Below are 23,506 nucleotides of genomic sequence, written 5' to 3' on the forward strand. Positions count from 1 at the left end.
ACCTGCGGGGTCCCTGCTGTCCCCAGGGCTTTGGGGGGGCTGCAGGGGCACCCTGAGGTGTGTGCTGCCACAGACACGTGTGTGTGTCCAAGCACAGGTGGAGCTGCGTGGGGGAAGCTGGGGGTAAGCACAGGGGGGTGTGCGCCGGGCTCTGTGATGACTTACAGCACATCTTTGCACTGTAGAGGTTTAGTTAGCTTTGCCTTGAATGAAATAAAGTTTACGTTTACTAGAGAAACTCGCCGGTGTTTGGGGTTGCTGTGGGTGTTTGTTTAGGTCTGGGGGGTGGCTGAGTAAAATAATCCTGCGAGGAAGCAGGAGGAAGGCTCGGGAGGCTGAGTGAAAAACAAATCCTTTCCTTTAATGGGGATGGGGGGAGGGTGTAGAGCACAAACATCATTTCTCTCTGTACAACAGGAGCGAGCTGACAGCAGCCTGGCCCCCCAGGAGCCATCCTGCCACAGCGGGGTCAGCACGGGGCAATAAATTAATCCTCCTCCGGAAGGGAGCTGGGGCCAGAGAGATTCCTTCAGTGGCCGCCACTCCGAGTCACCCTTTGCCTCCTTGGCTGGGCCCTGGCACCCTCAATCACAGCTGCCACGAGGCGTTGGGAGCCTTGCTCACCTTCCGTGGCCGGAGATCGTGGCCCTGCTGCTGCCAGAGCCAGGGCAGAGGGCGGGAGGGGAGGCTGGGGGCGAGGAGCGACCTGTTCCGGCAGGTCTCAGAGCTCCGACTGCGGGGAGAGAGAGGCACAGAGGGCATTGAGGGCTCCGGAAGGGCGGCCAGAACAAGAGCAAAGCGGCAGAGGTGTCCCTTCGGGGGCAGCTCAGCGAAGGGAGCTGCAGGACGGCACTGACCCTGCGCACGGCGTAGATCCAGTCCAGGTAGGCACGGACGCTGGTGTAGACTCCAGGTGTGCTGGGGGTGCCGCAGCCCTGGCCCCAGCTGACGATGCCCACGACCTGCCAGTGCCCTCCCGAGTAGAGCAGGGGCCCGCCGCTGTCCCCCTGGCAAGGACAGACCCTCAGGATGGCCCCACAGAGCCGCAGCCGTGCCCAGAGCAGCTCTGCCCTCCCAGGAGCTGCGGCACAGGTGGATATGAACCCAGCCAGCCCCTGGCCAGCCCTGCCCCGCACCTGGCAGGTGTCCACGCCGCCCTGGGGCAGCCCGGCGCACAGCATCCTGTCGGTGACATCGCCGTGGTAGGCGGCCAGGTTACAGCTCTGCGCGTCGATGAGCTCCACCTCAGCCTGCTGCAGGCGCTCCGACAGCTTCCCTGGGGGACACACGGCCTCTCAGAGGGACCCTCTGCTCCTGCTGGGGCTCTGCCTCGTCCCTGCCAGCCCCGGGCTGTGCCACTCACCGTGCTCCTCTGTGTAGCCCCAGCCAATCACCCACAGGGGGGTGCCCGGCACCAGCTCCTCATCAAAGTAGGGCAGGCAGATGGGCTTGGTGCTGTCTGGAAAGGAGATGGGAGGGGGGCCCAGGCTGGCTGGGGACAGCCACCAGCTGGGCACCCGCTCGGTGCCACACTGCGCATTGCCGTTCCAGCCAGCAGGGGACATTCTGCCAGGCCCACCTGAGTCGTGCACGGGGGAGCGCAGCTTCACCAGGGCGATGTCGTTGTCCTTGGGGGACGCGGGGGTCACCTCGGCCAGGAACACCTTCTCCACGGCGATGGTGGCAGCGCCCGACAGCAGGTCCGAGCCGGCCTTCACACGCCAGCTCTGGATGATGGGGTTGTTCCTGTGCACAGAGAGTGCTGCTGTCACCTGTGGGGACAGCCCAGAGCCCCCTGCCAGCCCCGAGCCCCCTGCTAGCCCCAGAGCCCCCTGCCAGCCCAGAGCCCCCTGCCAGCCCAGAGCCCCCTGCCAGCCCCAGAGCCCCCTGCCAACCCCATTGCTCGGTTGGTCTCAGCGAGCATAGAGAGGTATCATATTATAGAGCAAATAAGGTACAGAGGTTCCTGGGTGATTGCCAGAGTGCTGAGGGTGCAGTTACCGCTGAGGAGGACAACGGAGAGGAGGATAATTGCTAGGGTGACCTCACAGCAGATATTGAGCTCCTGCCCATAGTGTCCCAATCAGGGTGCACTTTGGACTGGAAGCTCAGCCTGACCATGGGATGGAGTGCACTGCTAAGCTCGGCATGGCTGATGGGAGGAGCAGGCCCAGGCTGGCAGGAGATCCTCACTCACTTGAAGCAGTGCGCGGCCGTCAGCACCCAGCCGGGCGCGATGATGCTGCCCCCGCAGATGTGCTCCTTCCTGTACTGCAGGCTCACCTGCCAGGGCCACGCCTCGATGGCGGCCGGGCTGCCCCCCAGCACCCGCGGGGTCCGCACGCTCTGCCCGCAGTCTGTGGGGACACGGGGACACGGCAGGCCCAGGGACAGCAGCGTGCCCACAGCGCCTCATCCCCACAGCGCTGCTGTCACCCCTCGTGCCCAGGCTTGTTAGAAGGGGTCCAGCCGCCCCCTGCCTGCTCCAGCCTCCCGGAGAATTAAACTGATAATTAGTTTAATCAGGGTAATTTGCCGGTAAAGGCAAAGCTGGGTAAGCCTCCCTTAGGTGTTTCATTGCTGGGAGGTTTGTGCTGGCGTAACGAGGCGAGCAGTAATTAAATCCATCTTTCCTCGTGCAAACACCGTGGAACGGGCTTGGGATGGAGCCACATTCCCACGGGGCCGTGCCAGGAGAGAGGCCCCGGTGCCCACAAGGGCCGGGCACCACGGTGGTACTTACTGGAACAAAAGAGTGACACAACCAGCCCCGAGAGGCATTTCCTGCAGGAGGAAGGAAGAGAGCTGCGTTTGGCTGCCCTGCCAGGCACCACCACAGGCTCCCCATGGGGTGCACACCGTCCCCACTCACCTGCCTGGCTCCAGCACCTGGAGGCTCCCGTTGCTCAGCACGACCTCGCGGGGAGGCAGAGGCTGCCCCGCGCTCACCTCCACGCCCTGGAAAGTTGGGGTGCTGCGGGACATGGGGGGACAGGGCTTCAGGTGTGGGGGAGCACAGGCACTGGATCCCATAGGAAAAAGGGGCTTCTGTGGGACAGGGGTGCCAAAGTGGGGATGTCACAGCCCGGGAACAGGGAGGGGAGAGAATTCCCTGCCATGCAGAGGAGTGAGCAGGTGGCTCTGGGAGAACTCAGGGGGCTCCTTGCTGTTGCAGTTGGGACCTGGAAAATGCCAGGTTTGACTCAGTCTGGGCTCCTGCAGTGGCTCAAACACCAGAACCCATCTTAAAAGGGATGAGCCTTGCTCCCCAGGTGAGCTGTGCTGGCACCCTGGGCTGCTCTGGGGAGGGCAGGGCTGCAGGTAGGGGGCATGGAGGCAGAGAAGGGGCAGGGCTGCAGGTAGGGGGCATGGAGGCAGAGAAGGGGCAGGGCTGCAGGTAGGGGGCATGGAGGCAGAGAAGGGGCAGGGCTGCAGGTAGGGGGCATGGAGGCAGGGCAGGGGCAGGGCAGGGTGCCCACGGGCTGTGACAGAGCTGGGCACAGCACTCTGCTCTCACAGGAGGCTGCCAGGCTCTGAGCCAGCTCCTGGGCACCCACAGAGTGCTCTGTGTGCTGGGGACGGGCTGAAACCATTAGTGCAGAGCTCTGAGTGCTTCACAGAGCAGCAGAGCCCCACTGCAGAGCAGCTTTTAGGAAAGGGGAAGCAGGGCAAGCAGCCAGGTACCTGCTGTAGCCCATCTGCTCACAGGCAGCTCTGGCCAGCGCCGGGGTGAAGTGGTCGTGGCACACACAGGACCAGGTGCCCGTGTGGCTCTGGAGCACCTGCAGGATGGATCTGTCTTTGGACACGCGGGCTGCAGGCAGACACACGGTCAGCTTTGGCACGGCATGGACGCAGCAACCCGGCCCCCCGAGCTGTGATGGGGTGTCCTGCACTCACCCCCGGCTGGTGGCCCCTCGGAGAACCACTGGGGACAGTTGGCCTCGTCCTCGCCCTGCAGACAGTCCAGGTGCCCGTCGCACACCTGCTTCAGCGGCACCAGCTTCAGGGGCTGCTTGCAGAACAGGTAGTGGTGGTCCAGGTAAATCTTCACTGCGGGGAGAGGGGGCTCAGTGCTGAGCCCCAGCTCCTGGGCAGGGAGCTGGGTCTGTGCTGGCCAAGCCCTGGCCACGGGGAAGGAGGGGCAGAGGGCAGGAGCTGTACCCAGGAACCCGATGGCCACCAGGCAGGCCAGGGTGAGCACCACGGCCAGGACGAGGATCCCGACACGCTTGAAGGAGTCTGATGGCCTGGAGGATTTGGGTCTCGTGTAGGGACCTGAAACACAGAGGAGAGCGGCCAGGTCAGCCTGGCACCTCGTGTAGGGACCTGTAACACAGAGGGCATGGCCCTGCATGGCCAGGCTCAGCCTGGCACCTCTCATGCCCCCCAGCTCCCAGCCGTGTTACCTCTGCCGTTGAGCCGCTCCGAGGCCGAGTCCTGCAAAGCAGAGAGGAAAACAGTGGTGAGCTGAGACTCAGAGAGCAGCTGGAAGGTTGGAGAGGCAGCTGCAGCCGGGGTGGTTGGGCCCGTGGTGAGCTCACAGCCCAGGGAGGGCAGCAGGGACGAGCAGGGACACTGCCCCGACCTTCACCTGAGGTGACTTCAGAGCTGCCAGGAATGGCTCGTGCTGCTGCGGTGGCAACACCCAGCTCTGGGTCACCCAGGGTCACCCGCCGCCGTGTTCCCATAGACACCACCTGTGCAGTTCCAGTAAGTGGCTCCCAGCGGCACAGAGTTACTGTCATTAACACACCTGAGGCTCGAAAAGTCACAGGTGTTGCGAAAGAGGCGCTCCCTGGTGAGCAGAGACACCCTGAGTCAAAATACACACGCCTGCGGGGCCGCGGCACCGGGCATGTCACCGCGGGGGGGTTGTGGCTCCGGCAGGGTCACAAGGGGGTGGCACAGCCCGGGCGCTCCTGCCGGGCCGCAGGGACACCGGAGGAACGAGCCCGAGCCAGGGGAACCTGCGCTGCCAGGGCGGGGAGGGCTGTGCCGCTGCTAAGAGACGGGGTAAACACAGCCGGGGCTGCGCGGGGCATGAGTCAGGCACCGATCCGCTTGAGCTGCTCGGAGTTATCTCAGAATTGTCCTCCTGGAGCAGCTCCTCGAACGAGAAACCCCGGCCGTGGGCGGGCAGGCGCTGCGAGCCCGTGGTGGGTGGGCTGGAGCCCCCTCGGGAGGCTCAGGGGGGCACTGCCGGGGTCTGCTCCGTGATTTCCAGCCGTGCTTGTGCCGTGCCGCAGAGCAGCCCTCTGGAGAGGTGGTCCTGCTGCGCTGAGCCTGCTGCCTGCCAGCCCCAGCGAGCTCCTCTCTGCTGCTGCTGCTGCTGCTGGGCTCTGCCACCGCAGGTAAGAGCAGGATTTTGCATGAGCACAGGTAAGGGGGGTTAAACCCGCTGTGATAAACCCACAGGTCCGGGTGCACGGTCCAGGAGGGTTTGGGAGCCTTTGCTCCAAGAGCAGCACAGTTTGGAGATGTTTGTCACACCAGAGGGGAGCAGAGGTCCCTGTGCCATCCCAGGGCTCAGAGGCCTGGCACAGCAGTGTGGGGGCCCTGGGGCTGTGTGCCAAGGTCAGAGGAGAGGGGAGCCCTCTGTGCCCGGGTCACGGTGCCAGGGCATGCTCAGCCATGCACACACACCCTTCCAGCAGGGTTTACAGCCGGTGCCAAGCCATTATCCCTGGGCTGGCACACAAAGGCAGGCTGGCTGGTGAGCCAGGAGCTGTCGCCTCCCTGCCGTGTCCCTGCAGCATGGCTGGGGCTTGGGGACGAGCAGTGGCCTGTGCAGGGGAGGGCCGGCTCCTGCCTGGTGCCGTGTGGCCGTGTCCCAGCACGCTGGAGTCTGGCTCCTTGAGGAAGTGCCAGCAGCCTTCCCAAAGCCAGGCTCAGCTGGCACCCGTGCCCAGTGCGGGCACCCTGTGCCAATTCCCCACCCCTGCAGGGCTCTGGGGTGCAGAACCTGTTCCGTGGTGCCAGGGAGCTGCTGGAGCAGGAGGGCAGGGTGGGCAGGGAACCCGGGTCCTGCATCTCCCACCTCGCTGCCCCTCCTGAGCCACCTCTCTGCAGAGAAGGGAAGAGCTCCCGAGGCTGGGGAGTTCTGTAATGCTGCCCCAACCTCTGCCAGCCCAGGGCACGTGGGGCTGCTCCTGCCTCATGCTGACCTCCTGTGTCACCTGGGCCTGGGCTGGGCACCTCCTGGATAATGGGATCCTAACGGTTCCCTGTGAGAACGGGCCGGGTTGGGATGGATCCTGCAGGGCCCTCTGCAGCAGCACGGCTGCTCCTCTGTCCCCACAGGGCCCAGAGCTGTCCCCACACTGCCCAGAGCTGTCCCCATCAAGCCATCCACTGCCCAGAGCTGTCCCCATCTCCTCATCCACTGCCCAGAGCTGTCCCCATCACCCCATCCACTGCCCAGAGCTGTCCCCATCACCTCATCCACTGCCCAGAGCTGTCCCCATCACCTCAGACACTGCCCAGGGCTGTCCCCATCACCTCAGACACTGCCAGAGCTGTCCCCATCTCCTCATCCACTGCCCAGAGCTGTCCCCATCACCCCATCCACTGCCCAGGGCTGTCCCCATCACCTCAGACACTGCCAGAGCTGTCCCCATCTCCTCATCCACTGCCCAGGGCTGTCCCCATCACCCCATCCACTGCCCAGGGCTGTCCCCATCACCCCATCCACTGCCCAGGGCTGTCCCCATCACCTCAGACACTGCCCAGGGCTGTCCCCATCACCTCAGACACTGCCTAGAGCTGTCCCCATCACCTCAGACACTGCCCAGAGCTGTCCCCACACTGCCCAGAGCTGTCCCCATCACCCCATCCACTGCCCAGGGCTGTCCCCATCTCCTCATCCACTGCCCAGGGCTGTCCCCATCACCCCATCCACTGCTCAGAGCTGTCCCCATCACCTCAGACACTGCCCAGAGCTGTCCCCATCTCCTCATCCACTGCTGGGCTCCTTTCCAAGACACCAGGTCGGGTGTGGATGCGGATGAGATGGGTGGTTATTGGGTTTTGGGGGTTTTTTTTGCATTTTCTTCAGTCCATGAATCTGCTCAGTTCCAAAGGGATCCAGAGCTTGGGGCTGCCTCTCCGTGACTCCTCTCCAGCCCCAGCACGAGCAGGAGCTGCACTGGTTAAATCCACAGCCGGGGCAGGGGCGAGGCCCATTATTTCCTGCAGAGCTCCGTGCTACCGTGACCGATTGAGCTCCCTTGCTGCGCTCTCCTGAGCTCTCCGTGGCACCGCGGCCGTGCCAGCCCCAGCCGTGCCCGTGCCCGTGCAGGGGCCGTGCAGTTCCGCTGTGAGCCGGGATCCGTGCAGGGTGTGCTGAGGGCTCTGTCCCTCCCTCGGGAGCAGCTCTGCTCCCTCACCCCGCCGAGCTTCTCAGGGCGCTGCGGTTGCGGGGGTGACTCCTCGGCCGGGGGATTTACCCCGTGGGTGTGTGCAGGCGCTGCAGGGCAGCTCCCCACCCTGCAGGGCTGGTGTGCAGCTGTGCTGCTGCTGCTGCTGCCGGGGGGTTGGCAGTGCCCGGCGAGCCCGGCCATACCCCTGTGCCCTCCTGGGGAAGTGTCCCCCTGCCAGGGAGGGCCTGCCCGGGCTTTGGTGGCTCTACCTGCCCCGATGCGTCCCCGGTGCTGGGCAGAGGCACTGAGGGCTGGGAGGGCCTGGCTGTCCCCCGGGCAGTGCCCAGGAGGGGGATCAGACCCTTCAGGAGGTGCTGTTCCCCTTGGCATGGGGGGCATTGCCTTGCTTGTCTGTTCCCCGGGCCGGGAAAGGGAAAGGCAGCCCCAGAAATGTGGGAGAGAGAGCTGGGGGCACCCAAGCACCGTGCCCAGGTGAGGAGCAGGGGAAACCCTTCCTTGGCACCCGAGCTCCGTGCCCAGCCACGGAGGGTTGTGGGGAACAGGGAAAACCCTTCCTTGGCTGCTGGGGAGCAGCAGCTCTCTGGCTCCGGCTGCTCCATCCCCTCAGCGCCGCTCCGGGCTGGGGGCACGGGGTGTTCGTGGGGCCGGTGCCCATCCCGTGGCTGGGGGCAGCGCTGCCACAGACTCACCATGTCCGTGCAGCTCCGGCGGGGTCCTCTGCCCGCGGAATGCCGGCGGCTGTGCCCGGTGCGGGCCCGCGGAGGCTGCGGCTGCCCTGGAGCCGGCCCGCGGTGCTCCGCAGCCCGTGCCCTGCGCTCCGTGCCCTGCGCTCCGTGCCCGCTCCGTGCCCACGCCGCGCTCGCACTGGGGCAGCGCCGCCCCGGCCCTCCTTAAAACCCACAAGGAGAGTTGTGAAACAGGAATTCTGGTTTGTATGGTAATACAACACCGGTCTATCAGCAGCACCATCACCTGCGCTAATCTCCCGAGCATCTGCACCGCAGGTGACTCACCTGCCGGGCTGCTGTCACCAAGCGGCTTATCAGGAGGGAACGGACTGATTTTTCCTGCTCCTCCTGATGATAAGAGGACCCAGGGCCATCCCGTTCTTTGTGCGGCTCTTCCGCGTTGCGCGGGGCTGCTGTCAAGGCGAGGTTCGAGTAGGTGGAGGAGGAAAGGAGCAGAGTTTGTGCTCGGGGTCACTCGGGCTCTGTGTCCCCGCCGGGGCCGGGTCACGGCTGCCAGGGCTGGGGGAGTTGAAGGAAGGCAGGGGGTGCCCGTGGGAGCTGACCCCAGGCTGCAAGGGGGGCACCACGGGGTGCCCTTTTTTGTCTGGGGGCATTACTCGTTGTTTTGTAACTAGATTAATAAATCATAGTTGGAGGGTTGAGAGTAAGTGATTCATCGATTGTCCACTAGTAGGAGAGCTGTGGGGTGATCTCGGGATGGCTGAGGCTCGTGGGTCCGTGATTATCCAGGAATAACCAACTCCTCTGGGATGGAGCCGTCTGCCTTAGCCCGGCAGGATGGGAGGGAGCGCCCAAGGGGGTGAGGGTGCCCAGGGAGCGGGCTGGGCTCGGGGAGGCTGCTGGTGCCCTCTGCCACTCATGCTGGAGGTGCTGGGCGTGCAGGATGTGCCACGCAGCTAATTACCCCATTCTCCTATGGAAATGCAGCTAATTACCCCCTTCTCCCGTGGAAATGCAGCTTTCCCAATGGCCCTGCTGCTGCTGCCAGTGGCAGAGCACCCGCGGCCTGCAGCTCCTCAGGGAGCTGTGCCAGCCCAGCCCTGCCAGCAGGATCCTGCCCATTGCACAGCCTGGCCAGGGATGCTCCTGTGGCTCTGCAGTAAGGGGCACCCTCCCCACACTCACACTGAGATTCCAGCCCCCCTGGGAGGTGTGGGATGTCCAGAGGATGTGGGATGTGCAGCCAGGGATGTAGGGCCCTGTGCTGCTGTGGCAGATTTCAGCTTGAGAAATGTCTCACGGGCTGCACCAGTGGGAGCTGGGCAGGCCTTGGTGCACCTGGCAGGTCCTGGCAGCCTCCCCAGAGCATCCCAGTTCTGCCATGGAAGGCAGAGCAGCCCGGGAGCCATGGCAGGAACAGCCAGTCCTCCCTTGGGGACCCGCAGGCCCCGAGGCTGCAGCTGAGCTTTGCAGGTGTTGTGTCACAGCCCCAAAGCCTCCAGGGCTGTGCTTCTTGGAGTGCCACTGTCACCCTTCCTGCTCTGGGCATGGCACAGCCTTCCGTGCACCTGGCTCTGCTGGGGTCGGGCAGAGGGCAGGCTGGGCTGGCCAGGGCTGAGTGACCATCCCTGAGTCCCACGGACACAGCCCCATCCCATCCCATCCCATCCCATCCCATCCCATCCCATCCCATCCCACCCCATCCCATCCCATCCCATCCCATCCCATCCCATCCCATCCCATCCCATCCCATCCCATCCCATCCCATCCCATCCCATCAATCCCATCCCATCCCATCCCATCCCATCCCATCCCATCCCATCCCATCCCATCCCATCCCATCCCATCCCATCCCATCCCATCCCATCCCATCAATCCCATCCCATCCCATCCCACCCCATCCCATCCCATCCCATCCCATCCCATCCCATCCCATCCCATCCCATCCCATCCCATCCCATCCCATCCCATCCCATCAATCCCATCCCACCCATCCCATCCCATCCCATCCCATCAATCCCATCCCATCCCATCCCATCCCATCCCATCCCATCCCATCCCATCCCATCCCATCCCATCCCATCCCATCCCATCCCATCCCATCCCATCCATCCCATCCCATCCCATCCCATCCCATCCCATCCCATCCCACCCCATCCCATCCCATCCCATCCCATCCCACCCCATCCCATCCCATCCCATCCCATCCCATCCCATCCCATCCCATCCCATCCCATCCCATCCCATCCCATCAATCCCATCCCATCCCATCCCATCCCATCCCATCCCATCCCATCGATCCCATCCCATCCCATCCCACCCCATCCCATCCCATCCCATCCCTGTCCTGTCCAAGGCAAGGAGCGATCCCACCCAGTTTCCAGCCGTTAATGGTCACAGCTTGTCACTTTTCCCTGCAGCCACTTTTGTCATTTTCCCTGCAGCCACAGGAGGTTTTCCCTCTTTCTACAACCAGGAGCTGATTCCCAAGAGAAGCTCTGGTTTGGAACTTGGAGATGACCAAGTAGAGCTGTAAGTGCCTCATTCTGGGATGTGTCTGAGTGGGCACAGCTGCTGAGGGTCCCCCTTGTCCTTCCCTGTCCCCTGAGCCACCCAGCCTGGGTTCTGCGTGGGCCTCTGCCCCTTCCTGGTGCTGGGAGGTGGCATTCAGAGGACACGGCCACTCGGGCACCCTGCCAGGGCTGGGCACACCTGTGCCCAGGCTATCCCTGCCCCTCGGGCTGGGCACACCTGTGTCCGGGCTGTCCCTCGGGCTGGGCACACCTGTGTCCAGGCTGTCCCTGCTCCTCGGGCTCCCAGTACTCCCAGTGCTCCCAGTTGAGCCTCGTGCAGCAGTGTGAGGGCAGAGCTGCCCACGCAGGCGGGCTGGGCACGGCGCTGTGCCCTCGGTCGTGGCTGCTGCAGCTCCTTTGCTTTCTCCCCGAGAACCAGTCGGACCAGTGGGCCAGGACTGGAGCCCAGCCTCGCTGCAGGGAGGCAGCCGTGTCACCAGGGGACAGGGGACAGGCAGGACGTGCCAGGCTCCAGCACAGACGGGGCTCAGCAGCAGCTCCAGGCCGGGATAACGAGAGCAGCTCCCGTGGCACAGGACATGGACCCCCGTACAGGTGAGCAGGACATGGATCTCACACAGGTGAGCAGAACATGGACCCTGTACAGGTGAGCAGGACATGGACCCCACACAGGTGAGTGGGACATGGACCCCACACAGGTGAGCAGGACATGGACCCTGCACAGGTGAGCAGAACATGGACCCTGTACAGGTGAGCAGGACATGGACCCTGTACAGGTGAGCAGGACATGGACCCTGCACAGGTGAGCGGGTGCCTTTGCCCCCCTCAGGGGACAGGTCTGGGCTGTTCACGGCACGGGCAGTGCTTTGCTGCCCTCCCTCCCTGCTCCCCATGGGCTGGGGCTCACTGCTGGGTGCTGCACCCTTGCAGCGCTGCTCAGAGCCGTGCCCAAGGATGTGGGCACCTCTGCTCCGAGGGTACCAGGGCAGGGACGCCTCCCACACCGGGCACGGGGCAGGGCCCGGGCACGGCGCCGTCACCCTCCCACGGGCCGTGGGCGTGGGGACGGGGCAGTTTCGGCAGCCGGCTGATTCAGGGAGGCTGTTGCAGCACGTTCCTCCGGCCCCGCGGCTCCTCCGTGACTCACGGCTACCACAGCTCCGCGGCCTCGCCCTGTGCGGGGGTCCCGGGGCTGTCACGGCTCCCTGACCTCGCTTGCCGTGTCCGGGGGTCCCGGGGCTCCCTGACCTCGCCATGTCCGGGGGTCCCGGGGTTCCCTGGCCTCGCCGTGTCCGGGGGTCCCGGGGCTCTCTGACCTCGCCATGTCCATGGTCCCGGGGCTGTCACGGCTCCCTGGCCTCGCTTGCCATGTCCGGGGGTCCCGGGGCTCCCTGGCCTCGCCCTCTCGGGGGTCCCGGCGCTGCCGCTCGCCCCTGCCCCAGCAGGCGCATTGGCCACCCACGGATGCTGAGCCGTGCCAGGAGGGCCGGCTGGCAGGGAAAGGAAGGGCAGGGCAGGTCCCGCTCCTCCCCGCGATCGCCGGGAGCTGCGGCCGGCGCTCCGCGGCTGTTTGTCCGTCCCGCCAGGCGGAGCGGGCGCTGCGGGCGGCCGGACGCGCCGGGGCCGCGCTCGCCGTGTAAACACCGCGACCACAGGGGAAATGTTCTCACTCCGCTGGCATCTGCCTAAATTTAGCCGCTCTTAGGTCATCCCCTTCCGCTGTCTCCTCCGTGCCGCATCGATTCCCGTCCCTGTGCCCTCCTGGCCTTGCTGGGGGCAGTGCCCAAACCCCCTGTGCCCTCCTGGCAGTGCCCAAACCCCCTGTGCCCTCCTGGCCTTGCTGGGGGCAGTGCCCAAAGCCCCTGTGCCCTCCTAGCCGTGCCCAAACCCCCTGTGCCCTCCTGGCCGTGCCCAAACCTCCTGTGCCCTCCTGGCCTTGCTGGGGGCAGTGCCCAAACCCCCTGTGCCCTCCTGGCCGTGCCCAAACCCCCTGTGCCCTCCTGGCCGTGCTGCAAACAGTGCCCAAACCCCCTGTGCCCGCCTGGCCTTGCTGGGGGCAGTGCCCAGACCCCCTGTGCCCTCCTGGGCGTGCCCAGACCCCCTGTGCCCGCCTGGCCGTGCCCAGCAGAGCTGTCCGCGCAGGCAGCGATGCTCAGGGGCTGTGCCCGGCTCCTCGGAGCCCTGGCAGCCCCGGGGCATTGATCGGCGCTGGGTTTTGCCGGAGGGCAGGGATGGGGCAGCACGGATCCCGCACGGATCCCGCACGGATCCCGCACGGATCCCGCGCAGCCCCGGCCGCCTCTGTCCCCGCCCGGCGCTGAGCGAAGCGTCCTCTAGAGGGAACTGCCGGCCCAGGAATGCTCCAGCGCCGCCGGGAAAGGAGCAGCGCCCCGCGAGCCGTGGGGACACAGCCCGGTCAGGGCGGCCACCTCCGCTCCCAGCGACCGTCCCACCCGGGGACAGCGGGGGTCTCCGGCACGGGGCTTTGGGGACAGCAGAGACGGTTGTGCCGCGGTGCTGGCAGCCCTGCGGCGGGGAAAGCTCATGCCGGAGGGTTGTACCCCCGCTCCCGGCTGTCCTGGGCCCTGCAGGGGACAGTGGGGACCCTGCAGGGGACAATGGGGACCCGCAGCCCCCCGGGGCTCTGTGTGCACAGCCCCTCCTGCCTCTGCTTTCCAGGACAAGAGCCCGTCAGGGTCCTCGGGGTTGTCCTGGGCATCGGGCTGGCCCTGCTGATCCTGGCCAGCTTTGGCTACACCTTCATCCGCTGGTACCGGCGGGGACACTGCCAGCGCCGTGAGTGGCACAGGGCAGGGGACAGGGCAAGGGATGGGGGGACAGGGCAGGGGACAGGGGGACAGGGCAAGGCAGGGGACTCAGGGAATGGGGGCATGGGGCAGGGGACAGGGGGCTCAGAGCACGGGGCTGCAGGGCCTGTGGTGTGGGGAACACGGCAGATGGGAACCCCTGGTGCAGGGGGCTCAGGGCAAAGCTGGGGGCACCCTGGGGTGAGGAGGAGGATGCACAGCAATGTCCTGGTGCTCTCCTGCTGCTCGTCCCCACCCTGCCCCTCACAGCAAAGCAAACGTGGGTTCACAGCAGCACACGGCTCTGACTCCTCTCCCTCCTCTTCCTCGTGCCTCCCCAGGGCCTGACTTTGTCTTCAGCCTCTACCACTCGAGGTGAGTGACACCATGGGGGGACCAGGGCAGGCTGGCACCTCCCTTTGGGCAGTGCCAGGGTGCCACAGGAGGAGGCAGGGGCTGCAGGAGGAGGGTCTGCTGCTCGGTGACCCCCGTGCTGTCCCTGCAGCGGGCTGGGCTCGGTGGCACTGCAGCCGGTGCCACCCTTCAGCATCAGCGGCTCGCTGGGCACCTCGGGCAGTGCCTACGAGCCCTTCCACAGCCAGAGGCCGTGAGGGGAGAGCTGGGCTGCTGGACAGGTAAGAAGGACATCCCCTTGTCCCCCCCAAAGCCTCTGTGCCGCCTGGCAGCCCCTGGGCATCACAGCTTTCCTCAGCACAGCCCGAGGTTTTCCAGTCCTGCCCGTGGCTCTGGGGCTCAGAGGCTTTCCCTGAGCTCTGGGTTTGCTTTTTCCCCCACAGGCCTTGGTTTGTGTTTCCTTTCCTGCTGTCCCAGGCACAGAGGATGGGGCTGGAGCCCGGCTGCTCCTGCAGAGCTTCCCCTCTCTGCCTCTCACCCACAGCCCAGCACCAACAGAGAAAGCAACCAAAACTGCCCGGGGGGAATTCCTCCGCTCTCACTTCTGTAAGAAACAGCCCCTGAATTTGTTGGATTTCAACCCAAATGGCCACGGTGCAGTTTCTGTTGATGAAAAACCTTCCCAGGATCACAGAATCCTTGGGGCTGGAAGGGACCTCTGGTCCGACCGCCCTGTGCCCAAGGTCACCTGGAGCTGGTGACACAGGAACGTAGCCAGGTGGGTTTGGAACATCTCCAGAGAGGGAAACTCCGCGGATTCCCTGGGCATCTCCTCCACCTGCAGTTCCCTCACCGGGTCCCTGCAGCCGTGAGTGCACAGGAGGTGCCTGGGCCGGCGCTGGTGCTTGGGATGGAGGAAGAGGATGCAGCTTTGTCCAGGATTCCTCAGCATCCTGCAGAAAACAGCACATTCCCCATGGCTCAGAGGCCTCCCAGCCTCCTGCACACCCAGGGCCCGGGCACCAGGCTGTTCCTCAGGGAGCTAGCTGAGGAGCAGCCCCAGAACTGCGTGAGTGCATTGGTGCAACTGCAGAAAACACCGAGAGGAAATGGGAAATCTGTCTCAGACCTCCTCCTCCTCCTCCTCCATCCAGCACCTGCACCCACATGGATGGAAGTTGGTTGTTCACACTCCCAGTGCAAGGAAAGACCTCAGAAAGCCGCCGTGGATGTTCCTCCTGGATTTTTGGTGCCATTTGCCTTCATTTTCAGCAGAACAAGGGGCTGTGAAGTGCCCGGAGCACAGGAACAGCCCTGGGGAGGTTCTGTGGCCACAGAGAGGGGCCCTGCTTGGCCAGGGGGGCTGGTGAGGCACGGGGGGACCATTTCTTGGGACCATTTCTTTGCAAGTTTCTCTCAGAAGAAAAAGGAAAAACTCACGAGAGCCACGTGGCTGTGTGCGTAGGGAAACCAGTGAGGACAGAGTGGGATTTCCAGGGAAATTTCAGATTTCAGAGGGACCAGCTGTGCTCTCGGCCACCGAAACTGAACGCTGTGGTCTGCGGCTTTCTCCTGGCTGCAAGGAGACCTCTGGCTGCTCAGGGGAAGGGGAAATGCAGCTGCCGGGGGCTGGGAGCCCTCGGTGTGAGCAGGACCCAGCAGAGCCCTGCGTGAGTGACGCAGGATCCGCCCGTGGGGCCCGACGTCAGCGGCGTTCAAAAGAAAAACAAAAAAAAAAAAAAGCCACGTTTTTGATGACTGCGTTTTCCAGAGGAAGTTGTAAAAAAATAAAAAGAAAGCAAAAAGTTTTAACCCTCGAAATGCACAGAGGAGAAGAGATGGGGCCAGCGGAGGGGCAGGAGGAGGCTCCCAGTGCCCTCCACGTCCCTGTGGGATGCAGGGATGGATCTCACGTGTGAGCAGGGCCGTGTAAGATGTAAGAGAAGGAAACACAAAGGATCAGCCCTCTTTTCCTGCCTGAGCTGGAAAAGCTGAAAAGAAACCCAAAAACCCCTTCACCTGAAAACCACATTCCCCCAGGAGGGTTTCCCACCCTGAAGGTTCCTGGAAATGACTTCTGGAAAAACTTCCCTGAGACCTGGAGGAGCTGCTGGTGATCTCACCCTGTTTCCACTCTGATGACAGCTGTTCACAGAACCGATTTGTTTGGAAAAGACCTCTGAGGTCACGGAGCCCAACCCATGACCAAGCACCACGTTGCTGAGCAGAGCCCTGGCTCTCACCTTTCCTCCCCCCCTGGGTTTGATTTGTCCTCCTGTCCTTCCCTGGGGCTGTCCCATGGGGTGTGCATCCCTGTGGGACCACTGGGAGCAGCCCAGCTCCTTTTCCCTGCTGCTCCTCTGCTGATCGCCCCCACAAATTCCCCAGGAACTCCTGGAGACCTGCCTTGGTTCTCCATTTTCCCAGTTGTGACGTGGAAATTCTCCAAACCACACGAGGCAAAGGCACATTGCGTCCTGCTGATGGAGAACATCCAAATCTGGAAACAGACAGCTCAGCTTGGCCTCAGGAGAGGATAAACAGGCAAATAGACCAAATAAATAACATATCCTTTCTGTATTTACAAATGAAATGCAATAAATAGTGTCTGTGTCCGAGAGTGGCAGAACACAGACCATAGTGTGGGTAGGAGTGCCCTGGCTCGTGCAGGGGTTGTGGGAGCGTCCCAGGTGCTGCCCTGGGCTCCCCCAGGGGTCTCTGCAGGGTCAGGAAGGGCTCTGGGTCCATCCCTGGGGTCAGGCAGGGCTCTAGGTCCATCCCTGGGGTGAGGAAGGGCTCTGGGTCCATCCCAGGGGTCAGGAAAGGCTCTGGGTCCATCCCTGGGGTCAGGAAAGGCTCTGGGTCCATCCCTGGGGTGAGGAAGGGCTCTGGGTCCATCCCAGGGGTCAGGAAAGGCTCTGGTGTCAGGAAGGGCTCTGGGTCCATCCCTGGGGTCAGGAAGGGCTCTGGGTCCATCCCTGGGGTCAGGAAAGGCTCTGGGTCCATCCCTGGGGTCAGGAAGGGCTCTGGGTCCATCCCAGGGGTCAGGAAAGGCTCTGGTGTCAGGAAGGGCTCTGGGTCCATCCCTGGGGTCAGGAAGGGCTCTGGGTCCATCCCTGGGGTCAGGAAAGGCTCTGGGTCCATCCCGGGGGTCAGGAAGGGCTCTGGGTCCATCCCTGGGGTCAGGAAAGGCTCTGGGTCCATCCCTGGGGTCGGGAAGGGCTCTGGGTCCATCCCTGGGGTCAGGAAGGGCTCTGGGTCCATCCCTGGGGTCAGGAAGGGCTCTGGGTCCATCCCAGGGGTCAGGAAGGGCTCTGGGCCCATCCCTGGGGTCAGGAAGGGCTCTGGGTCCATCCCTGGGGTCAGGAAAGGCTCTGGGTCCATCCCTGGGGTCAGGAAGGGCTCTGGGTCCATCCCTGGGGTCAGGAAAGGCTCTGGTGTCAGGAAAGGCTCTGGGTCCATCCCTGGGGTCAGGAAAGGGCTCTGGGTCCATCCCTGGGGTCAGGAAGGGCTCTGGGTCCGTCTCTGGGGTCAGGCAGGGCAGGAGCCCCGTGCTGCCAGCAGCAGGGTGCTGATGTCAGCCTGCCCTCAGTCTCTGTGCTGTGAAAGGCTGGGATGGCACCGGGAGCGGCCCAGGACAGGGGGAAGTGGAAGCACAGGACCAGCCCAGCCCCCAGAGTGGCCCTGCAGCCCGTGCTGGTGAGGCAGAGTGCCCTGGGTGTGTCCTGGGTGTCCCGAGGAGTGGGGATGAGCCCCCCAGCACAGCCCATCCCTGTGTCCCCTTAGCCGGGGTGGCTGCAGGGGTGCCCCCAGCAGGGCTGGGACGAAGCAGCCCCAGCAGGGGCCGAGCTGGTGCTGCTGTGTCACAGCTGTGCTGGCACCGTGCACACGCAGGTCAGGAGTAGCTTATCCAGTGGCGTTCGAGGTAGTTGGGTCGCAGCCCGGGCTGGTGGCCCCAGGGTCACAGGCGGCTGTCCTTGCTGTCCCCGCCGAGCTGGCCCCGGGGCTGGGCGGGCAGCGGGACCCAGCTGGAGCCGAGGCCGGGCAGCAGCCCCGGGAAGGCAGTGTTGTTGAAGATGTGCAGGTCGAAGGGAGTTTTCAGATCAGGGCTGCCTTTGGAGGTCAGCGGAGCCCCTGGGGCTGCCCAGCTCAGCAGGGTGGGCACCTGGGGCCCCAGCTGGCTGGAGAAGTCACAGACAGGATCTCTCCAGGGAGAGAGGGGCTGTGTGAGGGGATGCTCGGGGTTGGACTGCTTCAGGTACCCCTTGGCCACAGCCAGCTCACAGCACTCCATGTCCAGCGCAGCGTCAGCGCTGCCCAGGCCCTGCAGGGACCCTGCACAGCCCGGGAGGGGCTCTCCCTGCCCCGGGGCCCTCTCTGGCCCCACGGTGCCCTTGGACTGCTGCAGGTACCCCCGGAACTGCACTTCAGCCTGGCCAGGGGCAGGGCACAGCCCTGGGCTGGTGTTCCCACTGCCAGCAGCAGGGCAGGGGCTCCCCAAGCCCACCCCGCTGTCCTCAGCCCTGGGCAGCTGCTGCCTGTAGCCCTGGGGCTCGGGGGCCAAGGAGCAGCTCAGGGAGGAGGAGGAGGATGAGGAGGAAGGGATGTGCAGGCAGATTCCGCTGTCAGTGCTGGTGCCGCTGCTGTCTCTGCTCCCCGTGGGTCCCAGCTGCTCCTTGGGCCACGCTGGCAGCCTCCAGCCCTGCTCCAGGGGCTGCTGGGCTGTGCTGGTGCTGCTGTCAGGGCTGCTGCCCGGCTGGGGCTCCTTGTGGCACAGGAAGAGCTGCTGGATGGGGTCTGCATCCAGGCTGCCCGAGGATGGGGGCTCCTGCTCCACCCAGAGCGAGCTCTGCTTCATGAGGGACTTCTGGGAGGGAGAGGAAGAGGGGAGTGAGCTGTGCTTCATCCCTGGCGGGTGCCTGCCTCTCCCAGCCCTCCCCGAGCCTGCAGGCACTGTCCCTGCCTTACCAGGGCAGACGGTGTCCTCACAGGTCTCCTGATGTAGGTACAGGCCAGCAGAGCCCCCAGGAGCCCCAGCAAGGACAGGGTGATGAAGAAGGAGCCGAGGATGGTCGGGAGGAGCTCTGCACTCCCTGCAAGAGAGGACGTGACCAGGTGAGGGGGAGAGGGGATTCCTCAGCGCACACAGCACCCAGAGGCTGCCCTGGCGTGGATCCCCACACTGCCAGGGCCAGGAGGCTGGGACGGGGGGCTCAGCATCCCGAGGTTCCCCCTCGCTGGGTGTCACTTACTGTCCCTGGGGCCGGTGGTGACACACTGCTCATCAGAGCGCATGCTGGGCACGGGCCTGTTGGCCAGGCTGGGCTCCACGCTCAGGCAGTACTCTGTGAGCCAGAACAGCTCCCTGATGGTGAACTCGGTGCTGTTCTTCACCACCGTGATCTGCAACAAACAGCACGGGCTGGAACCCGGGAGCCTCCAGCTCCTGCTTCCCTCCCTCCTCCTCCTCCTCCTCTGCTGTGCCCTGGGAGAGTCCCCAGGGTGTGCTGTGGCAACGATGACAGCAGCTAGATCCAGAATTCCCCCGAGAGCTGGAAAACTCTGCCATAAAACACGCAGAGAAGCCTCTCTGTGCCGCTGTGGCTGTGACAAAGCTCAGCACTTACTCCTGCCGACGCCCCTGCTCTAACAGTCTGTTTTTCCGCTTGAGCAGCGCCCTGTGGGACAGACGGGGACAGCACGGGGACTGCCACTCCTCTCACCGTGTGGTTGTCCCGAGTCCTCCGCAGGTACACGTGGTAGCGGCTCATTTCCCTCTGCAGCTCGCTGTTCTCGGGGCTGATGCTCCCGGGGCGCAGCAGCAGCCGCAGCCGCACCTGGATGGAGTTGCCCATCACGGAGAGGCTCTGCCCGGCCAGGCGAGGGCCAGCTGGAAGCAGAGCAGTCACAAGGGCAGGTCAGGGCTGTTTCCTGTTCACAGCCCAGCCCCTGCAGCACCACTCTGAGCTGGGACCGTCCCATCCACCTTTGGGCTGCCCCATCGCCCTGCACAGCCCTGCAGGAAGGTGGGGAGGGAAATATCCCAGCTCCCGTTCATCCCTTGGCACTGAGACGGAGTAAAAATCCCCCAGAGTAGAAATCCATTTAAATTTAGGTGAAATATACATCTTAAGTACGTAAGGCCTAAGCTAAAGAGAAAACTGCACCAATGAAAGACAGATAAAGGAGAGACAAGAAGAGACAAATAAAGAAAGACAGAAACTGCTGTAGAAGCAAGTCAACTTGGCCTAAGGATTATTTCTGATAAAAAAAAGAACTAGCAGCAAATGTCACGGGAAATCCGTAAAAATAAGTATGTATGAACCTATTGTGAAACTGTATGCATGTGTATTTGAACAAGAGGTAAAAAGAGACCTGAAGTTCCCAAAGGTACGCATGCCTTTTAAAGAGAGTAACCTCCGCATGCGTCCAGCGCTGCCATAATAAACAAACCGGCTTTACAACTTTCACAAAGTTGTAGAGTTTTTGACTCCCTCCACAAAACAGCACCCTGACGCCCCCAGCTCCAGCACAGGCTGCAGACAGAGCCCAAGGCACCTTGCTCTGGCGAGAAGCTTCCAGTCTTTTTCCAGTCGGACGTGATGTTCCCATCCACAGCCCTGACCCTCGCGTGGTAGCGCTGGCCCGGGTGCAGGGTGTAGTGGGTGAGGTCACAGGAGAGCTCCGTGGTGTTCCAGCACTCGGGGATGGCTGTCCAGGGCATGCCCGTGCCGTAGCTGTGGGAGAAGCACCGTGGGTGAGCAGAGAGCCGGGGCTGGGCAGGGCAGGCCCCGTCGTTGTTACTCCCCCTCGCTGTTACTCACACGATGTACTCCACGTCGTAGCTGGCGTTGCTGGGGCAGCCGTGCCCCGGCTCCCACTGCAGCAGGTGCCAGCCCATCTCCGTGGTGATGTGTACGGAACGGGGCATGGGCAGCTCCTCACCTGTGGGGCACACCTGGGCTCAGGTGGGGCTGCCCGGCCCTGCCCCACCTCAGCCCCCAGGAGCCTCGGGACGGCCTCGTGCAGCTTCACCCGTGATGGGTGACGTGACAGCTCTGACCACCACCCCAAAGGTTTCTCTTTCCAGCTTCCAGGATTTGCTCAGCCCCCTCTTCTCCTTCCTCTTTCTTTTATGGGACAGCCCAGCTGGGGTTTCTTGGTGCCTCTCAGCCCCAGGAAAGGAGCTGTATTTGCATCCCCCATCCCCTGCCGCTCGCCACCAGCTCTGTTTGGACTCGGCTTTCCTGTTTTGCTCTTCTGCTGCCTGGGTGAAACCAGACTTTTTCACACCTCCTGCCTGATCTCCGTGTTGTCACCTGGCAGAAAAGCCCCGCTGATGACATCTGACGCTTTTCGCTTGCAGGTGTCCCTGGCAGCTGCTGCCTGCTGGCCAACCCCCAGCCCCGTGCCATGTCCCCACTGCCTGTGGCCCGTCATGGGGACAACGGGGACAACGGGGACAATGGGGACATGGGGACCAGGGGGGACAGGCAAGGCTGGCGCAACTCGCTGAGTCCTGGGGCTCCCAACCAGCAGTGAAAGGCAAGCAGTGAGCGGGGAGCCCTGGCCATGCCCTGCTCCCAAGCGCTGATCTGAGCACTGAGTGCCCAGCAAAGGTGTCCAGGCTGTGCCTCCCATCCTATCCCCCATCCCACGGATCCCACCCGGCGCTGCGAGGCTCAGCCCCGGCCAGCAGGGCGATGCAAGCCGGCAGGAGGGACTCACCGTGGGTAGGGCAGGCGAGGAGCAGCGCCAGGCCGAGTGCCAGGGCGGTGCCAGAGGGGACCATGGCCGCTCAGCATCCTCCGTGGCAGCAGCGCAGAGCGGGGCCGGGCTGTGCCCCCGCGGGAGCCGAGCGCTCGTTTTTCCCCCAGGGGCCGGCTCAGTGACGTCTCCGAGGCGTCAGGAAAGTCACCGAGCAGCCACTTCCACTTCTCTTTGCTGTCCACCCACTCACCGCCAGCCTCAGCCTGGGCTGGGCTTTCCGACAGAGCTGGGGAGGAACAGCTCTGGGGCTTTTCTGAGCAGAGCTGGGCTGTGCTGAGAAAGGAGGGCACGAGTAAGGGATGCCTCTGCTGCTTTGTTGTGAAATGAGATGATAAAAGCAGGGCACAGGTGAGTGGTAGCACCGAGGGTGACCTGGCACAGGGGTTTTCCTGAGCACAGCTCCGTGTCCTGTCCTGCCAGCAGCTGAATCCAGCCAGGTTCCAGCAGCCCTGCAGCCCCAGGGGGGGTTCTGGCTCTCCCTGCCTTTGGGCTCAGCCTGCAATTCCCCTTTCTCCATTCCTGGGGCCGAGTGAGACCCTCCGGGCTATCCTGTGTCCTGCAAACAGCCTCACACGGGGGTGGCATTGGAAATCCCGTGTGACACAGGGGCTGCCGCTGTCCCCAGGGCTCTGGGAGCCCCCCAGGTGTGGCTGTGATCCCATGGCTGTGGGGTCTGGCCCCACGGGGATGTCCTACCCAAATCACCACCCAGCAGACTGTGTGAGTGCTCTGCTTTGCCCCAGAGCTCGCTGGAGGGCTTTCCTGGGGCCCTCATGTGATGGAGAGCAATTTTCCTCAACAGGAGGAATTTCCCACTGGGGAATTCGTGGAAAGAACACAGACAAAAAGAGCAAGAGAAACCAAAAGTGCTGTGGACAGAGAGCATCAAGGTGGGCACAGACGTGCAGGTTCCTCTTGGAAGAACCATCTTAAAGGACTGAAGTGGGAGATTTCTCCCATTTTCCCTGACTTACCCTTTCTGACAAAGGCCAAAAGCTGCCACAAACTCGGCAGCAGATCCCTCCCTGCCCTGGTGTGTCCCCATCAGGGCAGAGCAGCTGGTGTCCTGCCACTCTGCAGCTGCCCCCCAAAGGCACAGACTGTGTTTTGCGCAAGTCATGGCAATGAAAAGCAACGGGACCCAAAGGCAGGAGAGTGGGAGTTCTGTGGAAAAGCCACAGCGGGGCTGGCCCTGCGGGTGAGGCGCTTCAGAGAACTGGGAGAAGCGGGTGGCAATTTAGAGGAAAGTGAAAGAGGCTGAGGAGGAACGAGAGTTCTGCAGAATGCTTGGATGGTGTTACAGCAGGGCTGTAGATGATGTTCTCGCTCCCAACAGAGGGGAGGGAAAATGCGTCTGACTCCATCTTATCAGAAGGTTAATTAATTACTTTATTACACTGTGTTATTTTATACTATATTATTTTATACTATATATATTATACTATATACTTTATTATATATATAATATATATTATATACTTTAAAATATATATAATTATATACTCTATTATATATATAAAATATATATAATATACTATATACTTTATTATGCTATATTACACTCTGTTACATTACATCTAAATTGAATGTGCCAAGCACTCAACTACCCAAATCTCGTGACTGTCACCCAACAGTCCCAACGCACACACACACTCTGACAGGCCAAGGAAACAAAACACCATCACTGTGAGTTAACAGTCTCCACATTGCATTCTGCTTTTGCACAACAGGCGCAACAAATGACAAGAATTTTGTTTTCTTTCTCTGAGGTCCAGAAATATTCTTGGGAAGAGCTGTGCCTTGCTTTTCTCTGTGAAATGTGGCCACAGAGGGGGCTCGGGCTGGAGCCTGAGCTCTGCAGGGAGGGCACAGCTCTCCAGGTGCCACAGGAGAGGGCACGCTGAGAGCTGGGCTGATGAGGCTGACCCTGAAATGCCTCCCTGAGGATGCACCACGGAGAAACCCAGCCC

At 63.0% G+C, this 23,506-nt stretch overlaps 3 protein-coding genes across 3 annotated transcripts; 1 reads left to right on the forward strand and 2 right to left on the reverse strand.

Moving 5' to 3' along the window:
* Positions 1–721: 721 nt before the first annotated feature.
* Positions 722–8,351, reverse strand: TMPRSS4 (transmembrane serine protease 4). The gene is given in 14 exon segments (XM_058041141.1): positions 722–733; positions 858–1,007; positions 1,137–1,276; positions 1,364–1,459; positions 1,580–1,746; positions 2,198–2,357; positions 2,744–2,784; positions 2,873–2,974; positions 3,685–3,814; positions 3,901–4,053; positions 4,165–4,278; positions 4,410–4,440; positions 8,068–8,223; positions 8,226–8,351. Coding segments are annotated over 14 exon segments (1,578 nt in total).
* SMIM35 (small integral membrane protein 35) lies at positions 5,276–14,023 on the forward strand. Its single transcript, XM_058041395.1, has 6 exons — positions 5,276–5,354; positions 10,516–10,603; positions 11,018–11,199; positions 13,285–13,401; positions 13,754–13,787; positions 13,918–14,023. Exons 3-6 carry the CDS (start codon positions 11,184–11,186, stop codon positions 14,021–14,023), a joined length of 273 nt encoding a protein of 90 aa, XP_057897378.1. The 5' UTR covers positions 5,276–5,354; positions 10,516–10,603; positions 11,018–11,183.
* A 3,704-nt stretch (positions 14,024–17,727) lies between these two features.
* IL10RA (interleukin 10 receptor subunit alpha) lies at positions 17,728–21,558 on the reverse strand. The gene is made up of 7 exons (XM_058041392.1): positions 21,495–21,558; positions 20,591–20,711; positions 20,325–20,503; positions 19,490–19,656; positions 19,019–19,169; positions 18,735–18,859; positions 17,728–18,633 (listed from the first exon to the last, which is right to left on the reverse strand). Exons 1-7 carry the CDS (start codon positions 21,556–21,558, stop codon positions 17,728–17,730), a joined length of 1,713 nt encoding a protein of 570 aa, XP_057897375.1.
* Between the last annotated feature and the right edge of the window lie 1,948 nt (positions 21,559–23,506).

Source organism: Melospiza georgiana, chromosome 27 (assembly GCF_028018845.1).
Source record: "Melospiza georgiana isolate bMelGeo1 chromosome 27, bMelGeo1.pri, whole genome shotgun sequence".
Lineage (NCBI taxonomy): Eukaryota > Metazoa > Chordata > Aves > Passeriformes > Passerellidae > Melospiza > Melospiza georgiana.